General features: G+C 36.3%; 3 protein-coding genes across 3 annotated transcripts in view; 2 read left to right on the top strand and 1 right to left on the bottom strand.

The window, feature by feature from the left end:
• LOC133333764 (transcription initiation factor TFIID subunit 7) overlaps positions 1-15,804 on the top strand; it is a 188,462-nt gene that overhangs the window by 129,304 nt on the left and 43,354 nt on the right. The gene's annotated exons all lie outside the window — the stretch shown is intronic.
• On the top strand, positions 8,067-8,436 carry LOC133333750 (CDC42 small effector protein homolog). The gene is made up of 2 exons (XM_061542042.1): positions 8,067-8,366; positions 8,428-8,436. Exons 1-2 carry the CDS (start codon positions 8,121-8,123, stop codon positions 8,434-8,436), a joined length of 255 nt encoding a protein of 84 aa, XP_061398026.1. The 5' UTR covers positions 8,067-8,120.
• On the bottom strand, positions 12,597-14,823 carry LOC133333749 (another transcription unit protein). The gene is made up of 3 exons (XM_061542041.1): positions 14,777-14,823; positions 14,630-14,714; positions 12,597-14,565 (listed from the first exon to the last, which is right to left on the bottom strand). The coding sequence occupies exons 1-3, from the start codon at positions 14,802-14,804 to the stop codon at positions 12,597-12,599; spliced, it is 2,082 nt and encodes a 693-aa protein (XP_061398025.1). The 5' UTR covers positions 14,805-14,823.

Here is a 15,804-nt window from a genome sequence, read left to right as displayed (position 1 = left end):
CTATAAATGGATAAAACAACAAGCCAGTCGGCAGAAGCATCGAGCGAGAGGATATAGACATATAAGACATGAATAGAAAAACAAGTGAATTTCCGACATATGTAGAGGCCCCCCCTCCTACGCTACGCTCTATACAGTTTTTGTGTGAGGAAGAAACACACACATACGGATTGTAAATAATATATAAACAAGACCTGCATATTTAATTAATTGTACAATGTCCAATTGTTCGATTTGGGAGGAAAAAGAAGAAGAATGCGTAAAGCAAATCACAGATATATGGGTACTATTGTTGTTGTTTTGTACACGGAACAACAATAAAATAAAGATTGCATTAAACCAAAAAAAAAAATACAAATATCTCAACAACAATGATAATAAAATAACAATTTACGTGAGTAAATGAAGTTATAATTTCCAAATAAAAAACTAGCAGCAAAAGAACGGAAGTAATTAAATGACCAACCAAGAAGTTAGAGAAAGAGAGTTACTTGTTGCTTTCGATTTCAAGATATTTAGAAGAAGAAAAACTCGAAAGTAGAAACTAAATCATCACACTCGTTTATTCAAGGCAAGATAACTTTATGTGAATTGATTTGTAGAACAAATATAGTAAAATTTCTTCAAAAATGGAGAAGGAGCTCACTATTGTGGACCTGTGACCCTGAGAATTTTTTTCTATACGAAGAAAATTGGACCTGTTTTCCTGAGAATTTTTTCTATACGAAAAAAATGAATCTGTGGTCATGAGAATTTTTTTCTATACAAAAAAAATTGTTCAAAATTTTGCTGAAAATTATTTTTTTAATATCATGCGAACGAACTATCAGATTTGAAACAAACATTTCATAGCCTTTTATCTCTATCAAGCCCTAATCATGGCCACAGATCAGACCCATTGGTCCATTCATACTGGTACCTCCTCCACAAATTGTCAAAATTTTGTTAATCCAATATCAACCGAGTGATCCAAACTTTGTTCATCGTAATATTTTTTTCAAACTCAAATCAAGTTCGAAGATGGTGAAAATCGGTCCACTCCTCCTTGTATCTACCTTAAAAATGGTCAGAATTTGACTAAATTTTTTTTTGGCTGGCTTGTGACAGAAAATTTGTTTTATAAGCCGAGCATAAAAAAAGATTTATATGCCTTTTGTGCTGGGGCATCCTCATCCATTCTCACAACATGACCTAGTCAACGTAGACGCTGCAGCTCGATATGTCTGACAATGCCGATGTCCGAGAATAGATGGTACAACTCATGGTTCATTCGACAGTGATATTCAACGTAAACGCAGATCGAACCATACATCTTTCGGTGAAATTTTCTCTCAAACACCCCAAGAACTGCCTTATCTGCATGCGTAAGTAAACATTCATCAGATCCATACAACAGCACGGGTAGTATCAGCGTCTTGTGGAGTGTGAGTTTGGCCTTGTTTCTAAACTGCTTACTTAGACCATAGAAGCATCTGTTGGCCAACACTATCCTTCTCTAAATTTCAAAACCGATATCAATAGTCTCGCCATTTATTGACAGACCCACTTTGGCAAACTCCTCAATTTGTTCAATAGTAGCTGTTACCGCTCGCAATGTTCGATCCATTATATCGATGTCATCGGCATAGGCGAGTAACATGTGCTGTTTGGTGTGCAACAGAGTGTCATTTTTGTTCACCTTTGCCTCTCGTATGACCTTTTCCAGCAGGATGTTAAAAATATCACACGACAAACTGTCACCCTGCCTAAATCCTCGTTCGGTATTAAAGAGCTCCGAAAGGTCCTTTCCGAATTTAACTGCTGACTTTGTAACAGATAAAGTTATTCTGCATAGGAATGCCGATGTGTTTTTCGTGGTTTTTTCATAATCTGTCACAGAGTGAAAAGCTGGGCAATGGTGGATTTGCCAGGCCTGAAGCCGCATTGGTATGGTCCAATAATGTCATAGACCATTGGAATCAATCGTTCACACACACAGCACACTGGATAGCACTTTATATGCGATGGGAAGGAGACTTATTCCTCTGTAGTTGGCGCACATATCGTCTTGTCTTTTTTTGTGCACGGAACACAACAGAATGATGAGGTTCTTTCCAATCATTGGGCATGGATTCCTCTAACGAAATTCTACTAATCAGCTGGTGCATGCTCCTGACCACCGGTCTTGAATAGTTTGGCTGGTAATCCATAGGCATCTACTGCTTTATTGTTCATCAGCTGATTTATTGATACACTGACCTCATCTTGGCTACGAGGTCCACAATATATACCATCATCACTTATTGGTTTTGGAATATCTTCTTCAACAGAAGTTTTGCATAATGCTCCTTCCAAATCCTCAACACGATATCTTTATCTGTAACCAGGTTTCCCTCTTCATCTCTAAAGGAGGGTGTGGCTGCATTAAAGGCTTCGGTTTGTATTATATATATATATATATTCTCGATCATGTCTGTTCGAATCATGATATAGCTCCCAAAATTTGATATACACCTTTGAAATTTTGCAAATGTCAGAATGGAGTTTTATTCACAGGCTGTATTTTGTGTCGCACAGAGGGTGGGTGGTAGGGCCTTGGTTCAAAATTAAAATAAAAAAAGTTAATTTTCCAAATGCTATACAACAAATAAGTAAAATGAGATGTATAGTCATTGCCATTAAAAACAAAAGACAATATAAATAATAAAAAAGCGACAGCGTGTGTATGCGCCTGCCGAACAGTTGTCATCATCATGTAGCCAATTTGTGTGCTCCACTTGTTTTTGTTGTTTCTACTACTATTTGCTGCAGATTTAATGTGGGTTTATATATTTCCTCTTTGTGTGTTTTTGCCTTTGCCTTTTTAAATGTATGTTACAGTTAATGTTTCTTCTTATGACTGTTTCATTTGTCTATTTTCTACCCAAAGCTTAAGACATTTTTTGGATTTAATAGCTGCGGCTGGCTGCCAGTGGCTCTAAGTCTGAACTTCAAAAAAATGAAAGTAGTCAAACGGGGGCCATTATGGTGTGTGTGTAGCAATGACAATTTCAAGAACCTTTCCCCCAGGTTTTTGTGTCCGTCCGATAATGAATAACAACAACACCAAACGATTAACACAATGATGACGCTAAGGCTGACTCTTGATGATGATGATGAAAACGGTGCCTTGAAATGTTTCTTTGTTTTGGCATTTTTCAAATTTGCCAGCTAAAACGTTTTGTGTATGCGTTCGCCGCCCTGCACCAAAAACCGTGTGATCATCATCATATAAATATTACAAATATTTACTGTTTTTTCGCATTTAAACTACCTCTGAATTGTTTTTGTTTGCATCAAGCCATTTTGAATTGAAATAAGATTTTCGTGGAAGAATTAGTAGTGGAAGGCAACATCTCGGAACATAATCTTTCAAATTGGAGGATCTGCGCACAAGACTGACGTGCCTGGAAATCTTTTTTAAGCTCGTCTTGTAATGGAACAAACGTTCTGTTACAAGCCAGCTAAGGCAAGATATTGGAAAAGAATACTAACAAAGCCGAAAATACTGACCCAATGATGTCTAGTTTGGTGACAGACAGATTCAAATTCCAAATGGAAATTCCAAAATCGATTGGATCAACTAATTTTCATTCAATGCAATCTGTCATAACGCTGGATTTGAGGTTTGACAAATTGCCCGATTGCTGAAAGTAAAGTTGCATCTCAGCCGATTCAGGAGGCCGGCCTTACTACGCTCTCAGCTTTTGACCGACTTCGACACTACTTTGCCTACTTTCGGAGTGGAGGATGGTGTCAAGGACTTATCAACCCCTTGGAGGGTTCTGAGTTATTAGGAGTCCCTGTTATTCTCTTCCCATTTGTGCTTTCAGACTACACACAGTCTTCTTCTCCTTTGGAGGGGTAACTGAGACTGCCTTCACACGCAATGTAAGGATTTTTTTTGCGATTAAGAAGTCTCTCGCAGTGTCATTCGCATAGTTCCGAGATTGAGTTAAGTTTGAGGTTTCTCTTAATCAGAAGATAGTGTTCCTGTCTCGCTTGATGAATTGGTTGCAGAAATTAACCGCTCTTTGATAAATCTTGTTGTCAGCGTTGGCCAAGTAAGAAACGGGTCGTTTCGGATCATAGACCCCTTTGTCGTGGAAACTCTGTCGTTTCGTTGTTGTTGTAGCAGCTTGTACTGCAGTGTATTTCTCTTTCTCTGCTTCTAAATCCAGATTGAAAAAGGTTGCAACTTGTACAGGCAGTGTCCACAGTAAAATTGGGGTTAGATGAGTGGGTTTGCTGGGCAGTTGAAAAGGTGTCATATGGACCATTACCACATGCCGGGCAGATATTATTCACCATGCTTAGTTGTGTCAATACCCCTCTGGTTGGTCGAGGTATCTGCTGCTATGGCAGGCGGGTGTTATCCGTGGGTTGTATTCACTCTGTATTCATGAATTGCAGATGTTGATCTAGAGACTCCCTCTGGACATCTCTTTTAAGATCTAGGAGAAGTTTTTTCTTTACATTGCGAGCCGCATATTTTACCACAGTCCGGCCTATCGCTCTATACATGATTAACAAGGCTTCTTTGTCAGCTGCAAGTTAGCCACTTGAGATTCTTGTTCCTGCTTTTAACCCTATCGCATGTGCTTATAAAGTCTATCTAATGTGATCCCTACTTTCTTGGGCTGATGATTCATCCATTATTTCTATAGCAATGCTATCGCCACCAGTCTCAAAGCTTCACTGCCTGCCATGGAGATGGGACCTCCATCCTCGCCTTATTTTGCTTGTTCTCTCATCATAAGGCTCCTCAACTTATTGTGTTAATCACATTATATCTAAAGAGTCTTCCTCGTCAGTCATTGGTGAATCGTCCGAGAGATAAGCCGGAATGCTTTACTGACTAGCTTGGGAATATCAGGTCAGCCGAGGCGTAGTCTCGTACCGTGCTAAAAAATCGGCAGCTAAGCTGGAAGAACTTGTTGGTGGATGCCCAGGTATCGACAAGACACCGATCGAATTCGGAACTACTGCGGTACGACCTGTTCCGAACAGTATTTTGGTAGCGCTTGACCTATCAGAAGCCGTTGATACTCTCAACCATATCATGATGTTTAAGAACACCGAGAACTTCATGGCATGCTTAGGAATCGGCAACATAATCGGAAGAATTTGTTTGTGGGTGCACAGGTATCGACAAGGCTCCGATTGAATTCACAGCTGCCTATTTGTGGCACGACCTATTCCAAACGGTCTTTTGGTAGCGCTTGACCCATCAAAAGCCTTTGATACCCTCAAACATGTCATAATGTTTAAGAACAGGAGGAGAACACATCCATCCGACCAAGTTTAAAGCTTTGGATAATCTATTTTATGTGAGATTACCCGTCGTAGAGACGACTGGAATTGTAGTAACCCCCCTCTGGGACGGTCTGGCTTTTTATACAGATGTTTCAAGTAAGGAAAAAGGTAGTGGGGTTGCCGTCTACTGTGAAAGGCTTGATCTTGAGTACACTTACTGGTAAAATAGTGAATGTAGAGTATTCCAGGCTGAAATCTTCGGGATTTAGAAGGCAGAGTAATGGATAAAAAGTCTTGATGCAGAGATATTTGTAGCGGCGAATATCTTTGTGGATAGCCACACAGCACTTAAAGCCATCAAATCCTTTAGCATCGAATCTGAGGTCGTTCTTGAGTGTAGTACAGATTTGGAAACACTAACAGCTGGGTGCAAGGATCGCAAACTACAAATGTAGCACTCGCTGATTGAATCAACCAACCATTTCCGAAATATTGAGACGTTCTTCGATGAAAGAGCCTATCAAAATTATGGCATAACGAGCCTAGGTGCAAACTCACTGTTGAACCAGAGCAAAGCTGAAATACGAGTAATATTGGGGAGGTCTTTTGGGAGGCCAGACACAAACACTTTCATTTCAGGAAGCTATCAGATCCGCCGTCTACTTATATAACCCAATTCCACATTACTTCTTTAGATAGAATGCCTTCAATGAGGCAGTCAGCAGATATAAGGATAGAGGAAAAACTTGTGTACATTCTATTCCTTAAATAAAAGGTATTTCATCGACTTTTTGGTCTTCTGTATATACGGGAGTAGGAGGCATGTCCTGTCCTTCTATAGATAGATGATGTCAGACCTTCTATATATGGATGCAAAAAATATTGCCTAGATTTAATTTGCCATAAAAAATATCATGTTTTTTCTTGTTTACCCAGTAGTAAGAAAACATTTTTTTCTTTTTCCAAATCACAAAAGAAAGGGGGTGGAGGATGAGGGGAGAGTATATCTATCATCTGATTGATCATCGTGTGAATACTCTTATGTCTGTTTTTGCTTACGTACAATGATACCGCTGTTTGTCTGTCTGACTGCCTGCCCGACGAGTAAACACATATTGTTGTACGATGTTCGATAGTCATTGTAAATCTTGCTATTTTTTGCCTAACCTCACGCTCTTTCCATCAATATCGGCTGATGATTCTTCGTTTATTCTTAACAGCAATTATAATGAGAAGAAATACCACAGCACGATTAGTAGTGTTGAAGATGGAGGAGGGGCGGGCGAGAAGCTGCCGATCATTATTTGTGCGTGAGGGTCAAATGTTTTTATTTTGTTTTCCTTTGTTTCTCATTGAACTGAAATAAAACCAATCAATGCCCTTGTCTACAAAAAATCGTTTTTTTTACATGAAACCAAAATATTTTATTTTTTTTTTTTGTTTAAACAGTCAAGGCAGGCATTTTATCGAGTTCATGGTTATATGGATTACAGTTCTTTGGCCTAAATCCCAAAAAATGTAGGGCCAACAATAATTTGAGAAATTTTGTAAATATTGATACATTTTTAAATTTCGATAAACTCGAAAATACACATTGAAAAATTAAGCATGTGGAAAATTATACTCCGCTCTGTTAAAAAAAAACTCCTGATAATTATTTAAAACATTTTAATGTTTTTTTGATAACGTAGATAATATTTAAAATTTATTGGGATTATACAAATGATATATCTACAAATGACATCAGATAAATTATCTACATTGAAAATTCTCCTATGGATTCATCAGATCAATTTTATAGCTCAATTTTTAATGACACTGGTTATTATACATTATTTGTATAACATACATATTTTATCTAAGCTTTATCTATACATTAAAAAACACAAATAAATTATCTGTGTTACATAAATATCATAGATAAGTTTGAACATTATAACATTATTGTACATTGCCTCTATATGTTATCCAAATTTCATATATAACATTTAAAATACAATAGATACATTATCTGCTATCATCATTCGTGTTATAAACAATTTATCTATGTTATCTTAAACTCACAATATTCTAAATACCTTATTTACAATTTTAGATATTTTTTTTTTCATTTAAAAAACTTGTCATACATAAAAAATGACTAGATAATTTATCTGCTTTATCTTAAGCCTTATTATACAAATGATAACTTATCTGTAATACTACATTGCCATAGATAATTTATCTAGCTTATAAAATTGTAATAAATAAAATATTAATTACAAAAAAAAAATATTTTACATAACTTTTCAGTGTTATAAAATGATTATAAATAATTTATCTGGTTTATCTAGACCTAATATATAACATTTTCATATTATCTATGGCTATTGATGGTTTATTTACTGTATCTAAATCTAATTTTTACATTATAAAATAACTATTGAAAATTTATCTGGTTTATCTAGACATAATATATACATTTTCCATATTATCTACATTCTTTAAAAATGTATTTCTAAATGATAATATATAATTAGATAAATTATAATTTATCTTAAAAAGCTATTGTGAATTTTTTCCACTTTTTTATTAATCTTATGTTTTTTTTCTTCTTATTTTCCAGCTACTTGTGCCAATTACAAAACCAAGAACACCTATCAATCCATCCATTCATCCAGCTTTAACGTAAAGAAGACAATAAATTTGAAACTATCCTACAAACCTCGTACTCCTCCTCATCCCATCTCCATTCGAGAGAAAAGAAAAAAACCAACCTCCCCCGCTCGTCCACCTCCCGCCTCACATTTCCAAGTCTCTAATCTACAACCGTGGCTAATAACAGTAAATCGAATAGACGCAACAAAATGGCCAATACCGGTGATATTTGGTTACAATGGTTCTCCTGCTGTTTTCATCAGCCACAATCACCATCACGACGAAGACATCAACGGCTGCGCATCGATCGTTCAATGATCGGCAATCCAACCAATTTTGTACATACCGGTCACATTGGTTCCGCCGATGTGGAGCTGTCCACAAATCATTTGAATGCAATACAGACACAAATGCAAAGTAAAGGTGGCTATGAAATGAATTCAATACAACTTCAGGTAAGAAAGAGCAATAAAATATTCTGAAATAATGAAATTAATTTGTTTTCTTTTTTTTCAGGCTTGCTGATAGTTTTTTAAGCACATCCATCTAACCAAAACCTCACTTTTCACCTAAAATTCATCTTGTGTATTTGTTTGTTGACCGGGACTCTGTTGACCTAAAGTTTTTTCTTTTTCAAGCCAAGGGCCACGATAGCAACTTTTCGCAACGATGCGCTCTGCAGTGCAATCTCTCGCTTAATATTTTGTATGTATTTTTTAAGAAGCCGCCGCCTTCTCCATCCCCTCTTCTTTTCTTGTCGTAAAAAACAAATCTTTAGGTAATAATTTGTAATTACTTTTTTTAGATGTTGTTTATTTTTTTAGTTTTTTTTTCATTGTGTTTAGCAGAAACAAAAGAAAATAATCACATGCAAAAAAAAGTAAGAAATCAAATTCATCAATTTGGCCTTTATTTAAATTTAAAAACTTTAAACAAAATAACACAACGGAAAATGTTTTAAACATTTTCTCATAGCCTTAGTCATTAATAATTAAATACAATTATATATATAAATATATATTTAAATTAATAATAATAATTATAATTTTATATTAAGTACTGTATGTACTGTACTTAACAAAACAAATGTGGTATACGAAAGTGTTTTTGTTTTTCGTTTTTTTTTTCAAAATTCAATTAAACAATAATGTATGCCAGATGTGGATTTATTTTGAATATTTTTGTTAACAAATCTTAATTGAATCAAACTCTAGAACTAAAAAATAGCCTTAAAGAAGGGCGACATAATGCAGCTTTTAAAGAATATTGAAATCTTTACAGGTGAGCTGACAGGAGACTTTCTAGACGAACTGAATGGTGTTTTTAGAGTCGACCAGGGAGTTTTTAGAGATGAGCTGAAAAGAACCTTTGTATACGTCCTGTAGGGAGTCTTGATCCAGACCAGCTAAAGAGAGTCATTATAGACGAGCTGAATGATCAGAATATAGTTTTTAGGGACGAACAGAATGGATTCTTTACAGACGGGAAGGAGGAGGTCTTTATAGACGAGCTAGAGGGAGTCGTTATAGACGAGCTGAAGGGAGTCTTTACGTACGACTTGAATGGAGTCTTTAGAACAACTGAAGGAATTGTTTATAGAGGAACAAGATTGAGGCTTTATAGACGAGCTGAAGAAAGTCTGTATATACGGCTTGGTGGGGGTCTTTATAGATGACCTGAAAGGAGTCCTTTTAGACGATCAAATGAAATCTTCATATTGAATACTTTATAGACGACCAGATGGGAGTATTTTTAGACTTCCCAAAGGAATCTGCATAGAACCCGAGAAGTGAGCTTTTATAGACCATCTGAAGGAAGCCTTTACAGTGGAGCAGAATGAATAATTTATAGACGAGCTGAAGAGGGAGTCTTTATAGAAGAGCTAATGGGACTTTCCATAGACAGAAGGGAGTCTTTATGGAAGGAATTCTTTGTAGTCTAGTCGTATGCTGCCTTTTATACATATTATTCTTTACAGTCGACCAGAAGGCAATTTTGAAATTATAGACAATCAGAAGATAGGTTCTTTGGGCGAGTGTTCATTTTGCAACAATTTTGAAGTTTCATATGTTTTGAGATTAAAAAAAATCGGTTCATAATCCCCTCTTTTTCTGGGCTCTCCGTGGGAACAGTTATTGTGAAGTTCCATATATTCTGAGATTAAAAGAAAAAGACTTCATATGGCCTTCTTTTCAGGGATCTCCATGTGAACAGTTATTAAATAGAACCTTCGATGCTTAAATGTAAAAATGTTTGGTTCCTTGATTCAATTTTGATTTGTTTATTTAAAATTATTGCAGTGAGTACATCATTCAGTCACTGAGCAAAATTAGAATAACCAATTCTGGGCATACTGGATACGTAAATAAATAAATATATTAAAAAAAAAAATATTTATACCACAATTATAGTCTGATCTTTTCTTATACGATTTTTTTACAAATTTTTGTTACTTAAAAAATATTTATATTTTTTGCATTTACTAAATTGTAACGCGCACAATCATACAAACAAAAAACAAAATATACTACCCCCATTCAATAATTCCTCCCCTCCTCCTCTTCATTATATAGTCTGAAATCAAAAGCACTATATACAAAAAAACATCAACAAACGGAAAAGCAATTGCATAAATTATTATACAAAAAATTATAAAAAATACTAAAAACAAAATCTAGACTTAAGCAAATATTTACTGAATTTTTTGTAAGTCAAATTTTTATTTGTATTGTATTTTACAAAAACAAAAAAAAAAACAAAACTTTTTTTAACCAATTAACAAATATACCAATATTTGTCTATATTACCATTTGTATGAAGCAACGTAGTACTAATTTTATTGTAAGAACAAAAACTTGTTGGCAAAACAAAACGTGTTTTTTCATTTTTTTACCTTTTTCTACGAACGAATGGATTGAGTGTTGTATCAATTTTTGATAATATGATGTAGTACCTAGCAATTTTATAAGAATTAATAAATAAAAAAAGCAAAAATGAATTTATATATAAATTATGTTTTTAATCATTCAAAATTTCCAATGCAATTTCCCCTCCCTCCCGACAAAAAACCCGAATATTTTTTTAAAAGAACGTAGGCATTAATTTTTAATCGACGAAACTCGTTTAAGTTAGAATTGATTAAAGAAATTAAAGAAAAACAATTAAATCTATAAATGTTAGTGTTTAAAAAAATATAAAATCGAAAAATATTGAAAAAAAATCTAAAAAAATAAATAAAAATTAAATAAAGAATAAAAGAGTTTTTATGTTTAAAAAGACTAAACAGTTTTTGCTCAATTTAAAAACGAGCAAGACTCTATAGACGAGCTGAAGGGAGTCTTTATAGACGAGCTGAAGGGAGTCTTTATAGACGAGCTGAAGGGAGTCTTTATAGACGAGCTGAAGGGAGTCTTTATAGACGAGCTGAAGGGAGTCTTTATAGACGAGCTGAAGGGAGTCTTTATAGACGAGCTGAAAGGAGTCTTTATAGACGAGCTGAGGGGAGTCTTTATAGACGAGCTGAAGGGAGTCTTTATAGACGAGCTGAAGGGAGTCTTTATAGACGAGCTGAGGGGAGTCTTTATAGACGAGCTGAAGGGAGTCTTTATAGACGAGCTGAAGGGAGTCTTTATAGACGAGCTGAAGGGAGTCTTTATAGACGAGCTGAAGGGAGTCTTTATAGACGAGCTGAAGGGAGTCTTTATAGACGAGCTGAAGGGAGTCTTTATAGACGAGCTGAAGGGAGTCTTTATAGACGAGGTGAAGGGAGTCTTTATAGACGAGCAGAAGGGAGTCTTTATAGACGAGCTGAAGGTAGTCGTTATAGATGAGCTGAACCGAGAGTTATACTTTTCTAGAGACTATTAGAATTATAAGGAATACATTTTCTTAAGGATTGTTTTAACTATAATCACAGATTTTTAAAAAGAATATTTCTTCAATGACTAGATATTCTGACATTTCAAAACTCTAGTCGTATATTCTTTGAAGATTTTGTTTCAAGGACAGTGAGGGAATATAATCACGAATATTTATAGACTATTTTTTCAAAAATATCCGAGCTTTATTTACTAATTTTTTAAAGAATATCCGAGCTGAAATATATATTGAAGCAATATCGGAGCTATAATTACGGATTTTAAGACGTTTTGAATTGTTAATGTGAAGCAGAACGTGATTTGGAAGAGCCACTTCTTGATTTAGGAGAAACAACATAATTATCTAGCATATATTTGGAGGTTGGTCGATTGAGGCCTGGATTGTTCTTCATAGCCAGCATTTCCTTTCAAACCCCCAAATTTGTTTGATGTTTCTAAAAGAACGTGATTTTGTTCTTGATCTAGCCAATGCTCTTGAAGATGACCTTAAACGGCATCCAAACCGTTGTGATCTTTTTTCCCATTCACTATCAGGTTTTGCCTTATCTGCATCTTCACCTTCGAAGATACCTATAACATCGGCATCGCCGAAAATGTCCTGGGCATCAACTTTCATCGACTTAGCTCCATTATCACTATCATGGCTATTATGCCACCATCTGATAAAATATCCAAAGACACAGCTATATTTTCGGTATTTATATATGTATTTTTGTTTTATTTTCCAATATCTTTCAAAAATGATGTAGTTTTATTATTTTAAAAAAAACCTTAAAACATAATTCTTCTAACAACTTCTAAAAAAAGTTATTCACTTTCACTGCCACTACCGCTACCACTTCCGCTGCCGGAACCACCACTTTTACTGCCAGCATCGCTACCGCTATGATCACTGCCGCTGCCACTACCACGTTCAACATCCGATTCACTATCCGAATCACGTAAAGCCTTAACAACTTTAGTTTTATCGACAACTTTCTTACTGCGACGTCCCTCGAAGTCAGAACCATCATCATCGTCCGATGAATAAATAGCTGAAGCTTTTTGATCGGACGAACCAGCACCTCCGCCGCCGCCACCACCCGACGAGGAAGCGGCATTTGTCTTCTTATTGTATTTATTTTTAATAGCACTCAATGAAATGGCATTCTCATCATCGCTACCCTCGTCATGATGATAGGCACCGTGTGAACCACCACCCATGGCATCTTGCCCCTTCTTCTTTTTCGGTGGTGGTTTGTGTTGGGCACGCATTGCCTGTCGCAATTTCTCCTCCTCTTTCTTGAGATTATACAAACGATCCTGTGTCGGATCCTTACCAACCTGTGTAAGAATCTTAATACCAGAGACTTTTTGTGAACGATCGGCCAACGACATGGTCATCTTCTTGTGAGTAAATGATTCGGTAGAATGTGGTCGGAACGTGAGTTTGGTACGGAAAACAGCTTGACCCTGCAGACCAGTACCTTGGCGGATGAACAAATGATTGTGATCGCCATGCAAGGGTTGACGGTAGACATCGAAGATTTCATTACCCAAATGCAGGGACATGCTGCCGTCGGACCATCGAACAAATCGGGCATTTGATTCCTTGACCATTTCGCCATTATTATTCATATATTCACGCCACCTTATGGTGTTACTAACTTTCAATTTGATACGTTGACGACCTTCCTCATCCATGGTCTCTTCTTCGTCGATTTCATCTTCATAGGTTTCAGGATCGAAGGGCCTTGTCTCTACGGACAAGAAATTGGGCAATTTTACAAAATGTATTTCCCTACCCAAGTCGGTTACAATACGTGGTATTTCAACATCAATGCGTGTCTCTGGTATTGGTTCTGGTTCATCTTCTTTTTGACCAACTCTTTCCGCAGAACGAGATCTGGCCCGGGAACCTGATCTAGATCGAGATCTTGATCTAGAACGGGATTTTGTTCTTGATCTAGCCGAGGCTCTTGAAGATGACCTTGAACGGGATCGAGACCTTTGTGATCCTTTTTCTGATTCACTATCAGATTTTGCCTTATCTGCATCTTCTTCATCTTCAGACATACTTATATCATCGGCATCGCCGAAAATATCCTGGGCATCAACTTTCTTGGACTCGGCTTCATTATCACTATCGTCGGAATCAATAATACGGGATTTTTTATTCTTCGAAGGGGATCCCTTGTCGCTACCCTCTGCCTCAGAACCACTTGAGACAGCTTTACGTTTCTTCTTGGCTTTATCGCCGCCAATATCGCTACCAGATTCCGAACCACTACGGGATCTACGTGATTGTGGCGTACCCGAACGACTGCGAGAACCCGATCGTGATCGAGATTTCGATCTGGATCGTGAACGTGAAGCAGAACGTGATTTGGAGGAGCCACTTCTTGATTTGGGGGAACCAGATTTAGATCTGGATCTGCTGCGTGATTGTCTATCATCTATTTGTAGATTGGGCGACTGAGACCTGGATTCTTCTTCATTGGCAGCATTTGCATCCTTTGCAGGACTACCACCACCACCACCAGACTTCTTTGATGTTTTTGAATGTTGACTACCAGCAGAATTTGAACGTTTGCTATGCGGTGTACCTGAACGAGATCTAGAACGGGAGTGTGATCTGGATTTATTTCCAGGTGAGCCAGTATGGCGGCTGTTTGGTGTGCCGGATCTAGATCGTGAACCAGACCTGGAACGTGATCTAGAAGAACGTCCTGAGGCGGGTGATCCAGATCGTGATCTATCACTACCGCTGCCTCCTGATTTATGTGAAGCTGGTGACCTAGAATGAACCACAAGTCACATTGTAAAAGTGAAATCTCGCAACTATCTAGTGAATGGCTTACCCGGCATTGCTTGCCTTGGCGTTTGGTGTGTTGCTGCGGCTGCTATTGCGACTGCTGCTACTGGAGTCCGAATCAGAGCCAGATCCTACAAAAAAAATATTGTAAATTGTGTTTGGGGGTTTTAACAGCATAAAATATTGCACATACCACTATCGTTTTGACTATTATATCCCATTTTCTATGAAATTTTAATACAACATGCAAGAAAACTCAAAAGATGTGACAACTGGTGCAAAGGCGGTATATTCACTGAATAGAACTTTGTGAACTTTTACAACTGGTAATTGTGCAAAAATGCTTTCACAATGCAAGTTTGGTATTATTTTTTTTTAATCCACATTCAGCACAGCGAAAATTATTAATTTTTTATTTATTATCTTTATATTATATCAATAATTTCGTTTTATTTATCAATTGATCAAGAGCGCTTCGTAAACATATGATTGGGTACGTTCAGTGTATGAGAGATGTACACTTGTTTGTTTTTTCGCCATTTTGGCTTTTTCTGATACTTCATCATAATCAAAAACGTTTCGTGCATAACGAGAAGAAGGTATGATGTAAAATGCCGATAAAAATAAGCATAAAGAGAAACTGTTCGTGAATAATTTGTTTACGAATGTGATGCGAAAGCAAAATGACAATTTTAGGTTTTGTTTACGAATAAGAGAAAACGAACAAACCAACGACGTTAGCTGTTCGCTCTTTTAAGTGAGTTAATGTTCGCAATTAAGCTCTTTTATTAAACTGCCCTATAGTTCATCGCACCCCTAACAGTACGTTTACAATTAACCGGATTTCATTAAGCCAGTGGGTTTCAATTGTCAATTCCTTTGCATATACGTCAAATAAATCCTCATAAAGTAGATTAACCCGGTAAAAAGTTCTAATGTATTGCCAAATAAAAATTTGCCTATGGAAAAGCAGACTTTGCTCTGTTCGTTGAAAACAATGTTGACATTTCCTTTTGAACCTATTCGCTTTACTGACACACAACCGGCTTTTGTTTACAAACCTGTTGCTTTAATTTGTGCAAGTGAAATTTAATTTTAGCAATTTATATAATAAAATATATAAAAAAATAAATAACATATTAAAAAAAATGGTGAATTTAAAGAAGATTTTCGGAGAAAAGGACCAAATTACACTTTGAATCGATGAGGTGAGGTTTGGAC

The sequence above is a fragment of the Musca vetustissima genome, unplaced genomic scaffold (genome assembly GCF_032173495.1).
Source record: "Musca vetustissima isolate MV318-11 ecotype Yass unplaced genomic scaffold, APGP_CSIRO_Mvet_v1 utg2483, whole genome shotgun sequence".
Classification (NCBI taxonomy): Eukaryota; Metazoa; Arthropoda; class Insecta; order Diptera; family Muscidae; genus Musca; species Musca vetustissima.
The sequence above is the reverse complement of the archived record's forward strand: the minus strand, read 5'-3'. Positions and strand labels throughout refer to the sequence as shown.

Bases quoted from the DNA above. Each gene is read 5' to 3' on its own strand.
- LOC133333750 (XM_061542042.1), top strand. From the start codon at position 8,121: ATGGCCAATACCGGTGATATTTGGTTACAATGGTTCTCCTGCTGTTTT.
- LOC133333749 (XM_061542041.1), bottom strand. From the start codon at position 14,804: ATGGGATATAATAGTCAAAACGATAGTG. The intron at 14,715-14,776 runs GTATGTGCAATA...TTTTTTTTGTAG, and splicing joins TAATAGTCAAAACGATAGTG to GATCTGGCTCTGATTCGGAC. The intron at 14,566-14,629 runs GTAAGCCATTCA...GGTTCATTCTAG, and splicing joins GCCAAGGCAAGCAATGCCGG to GTCACCAGCTTCACATAAAT.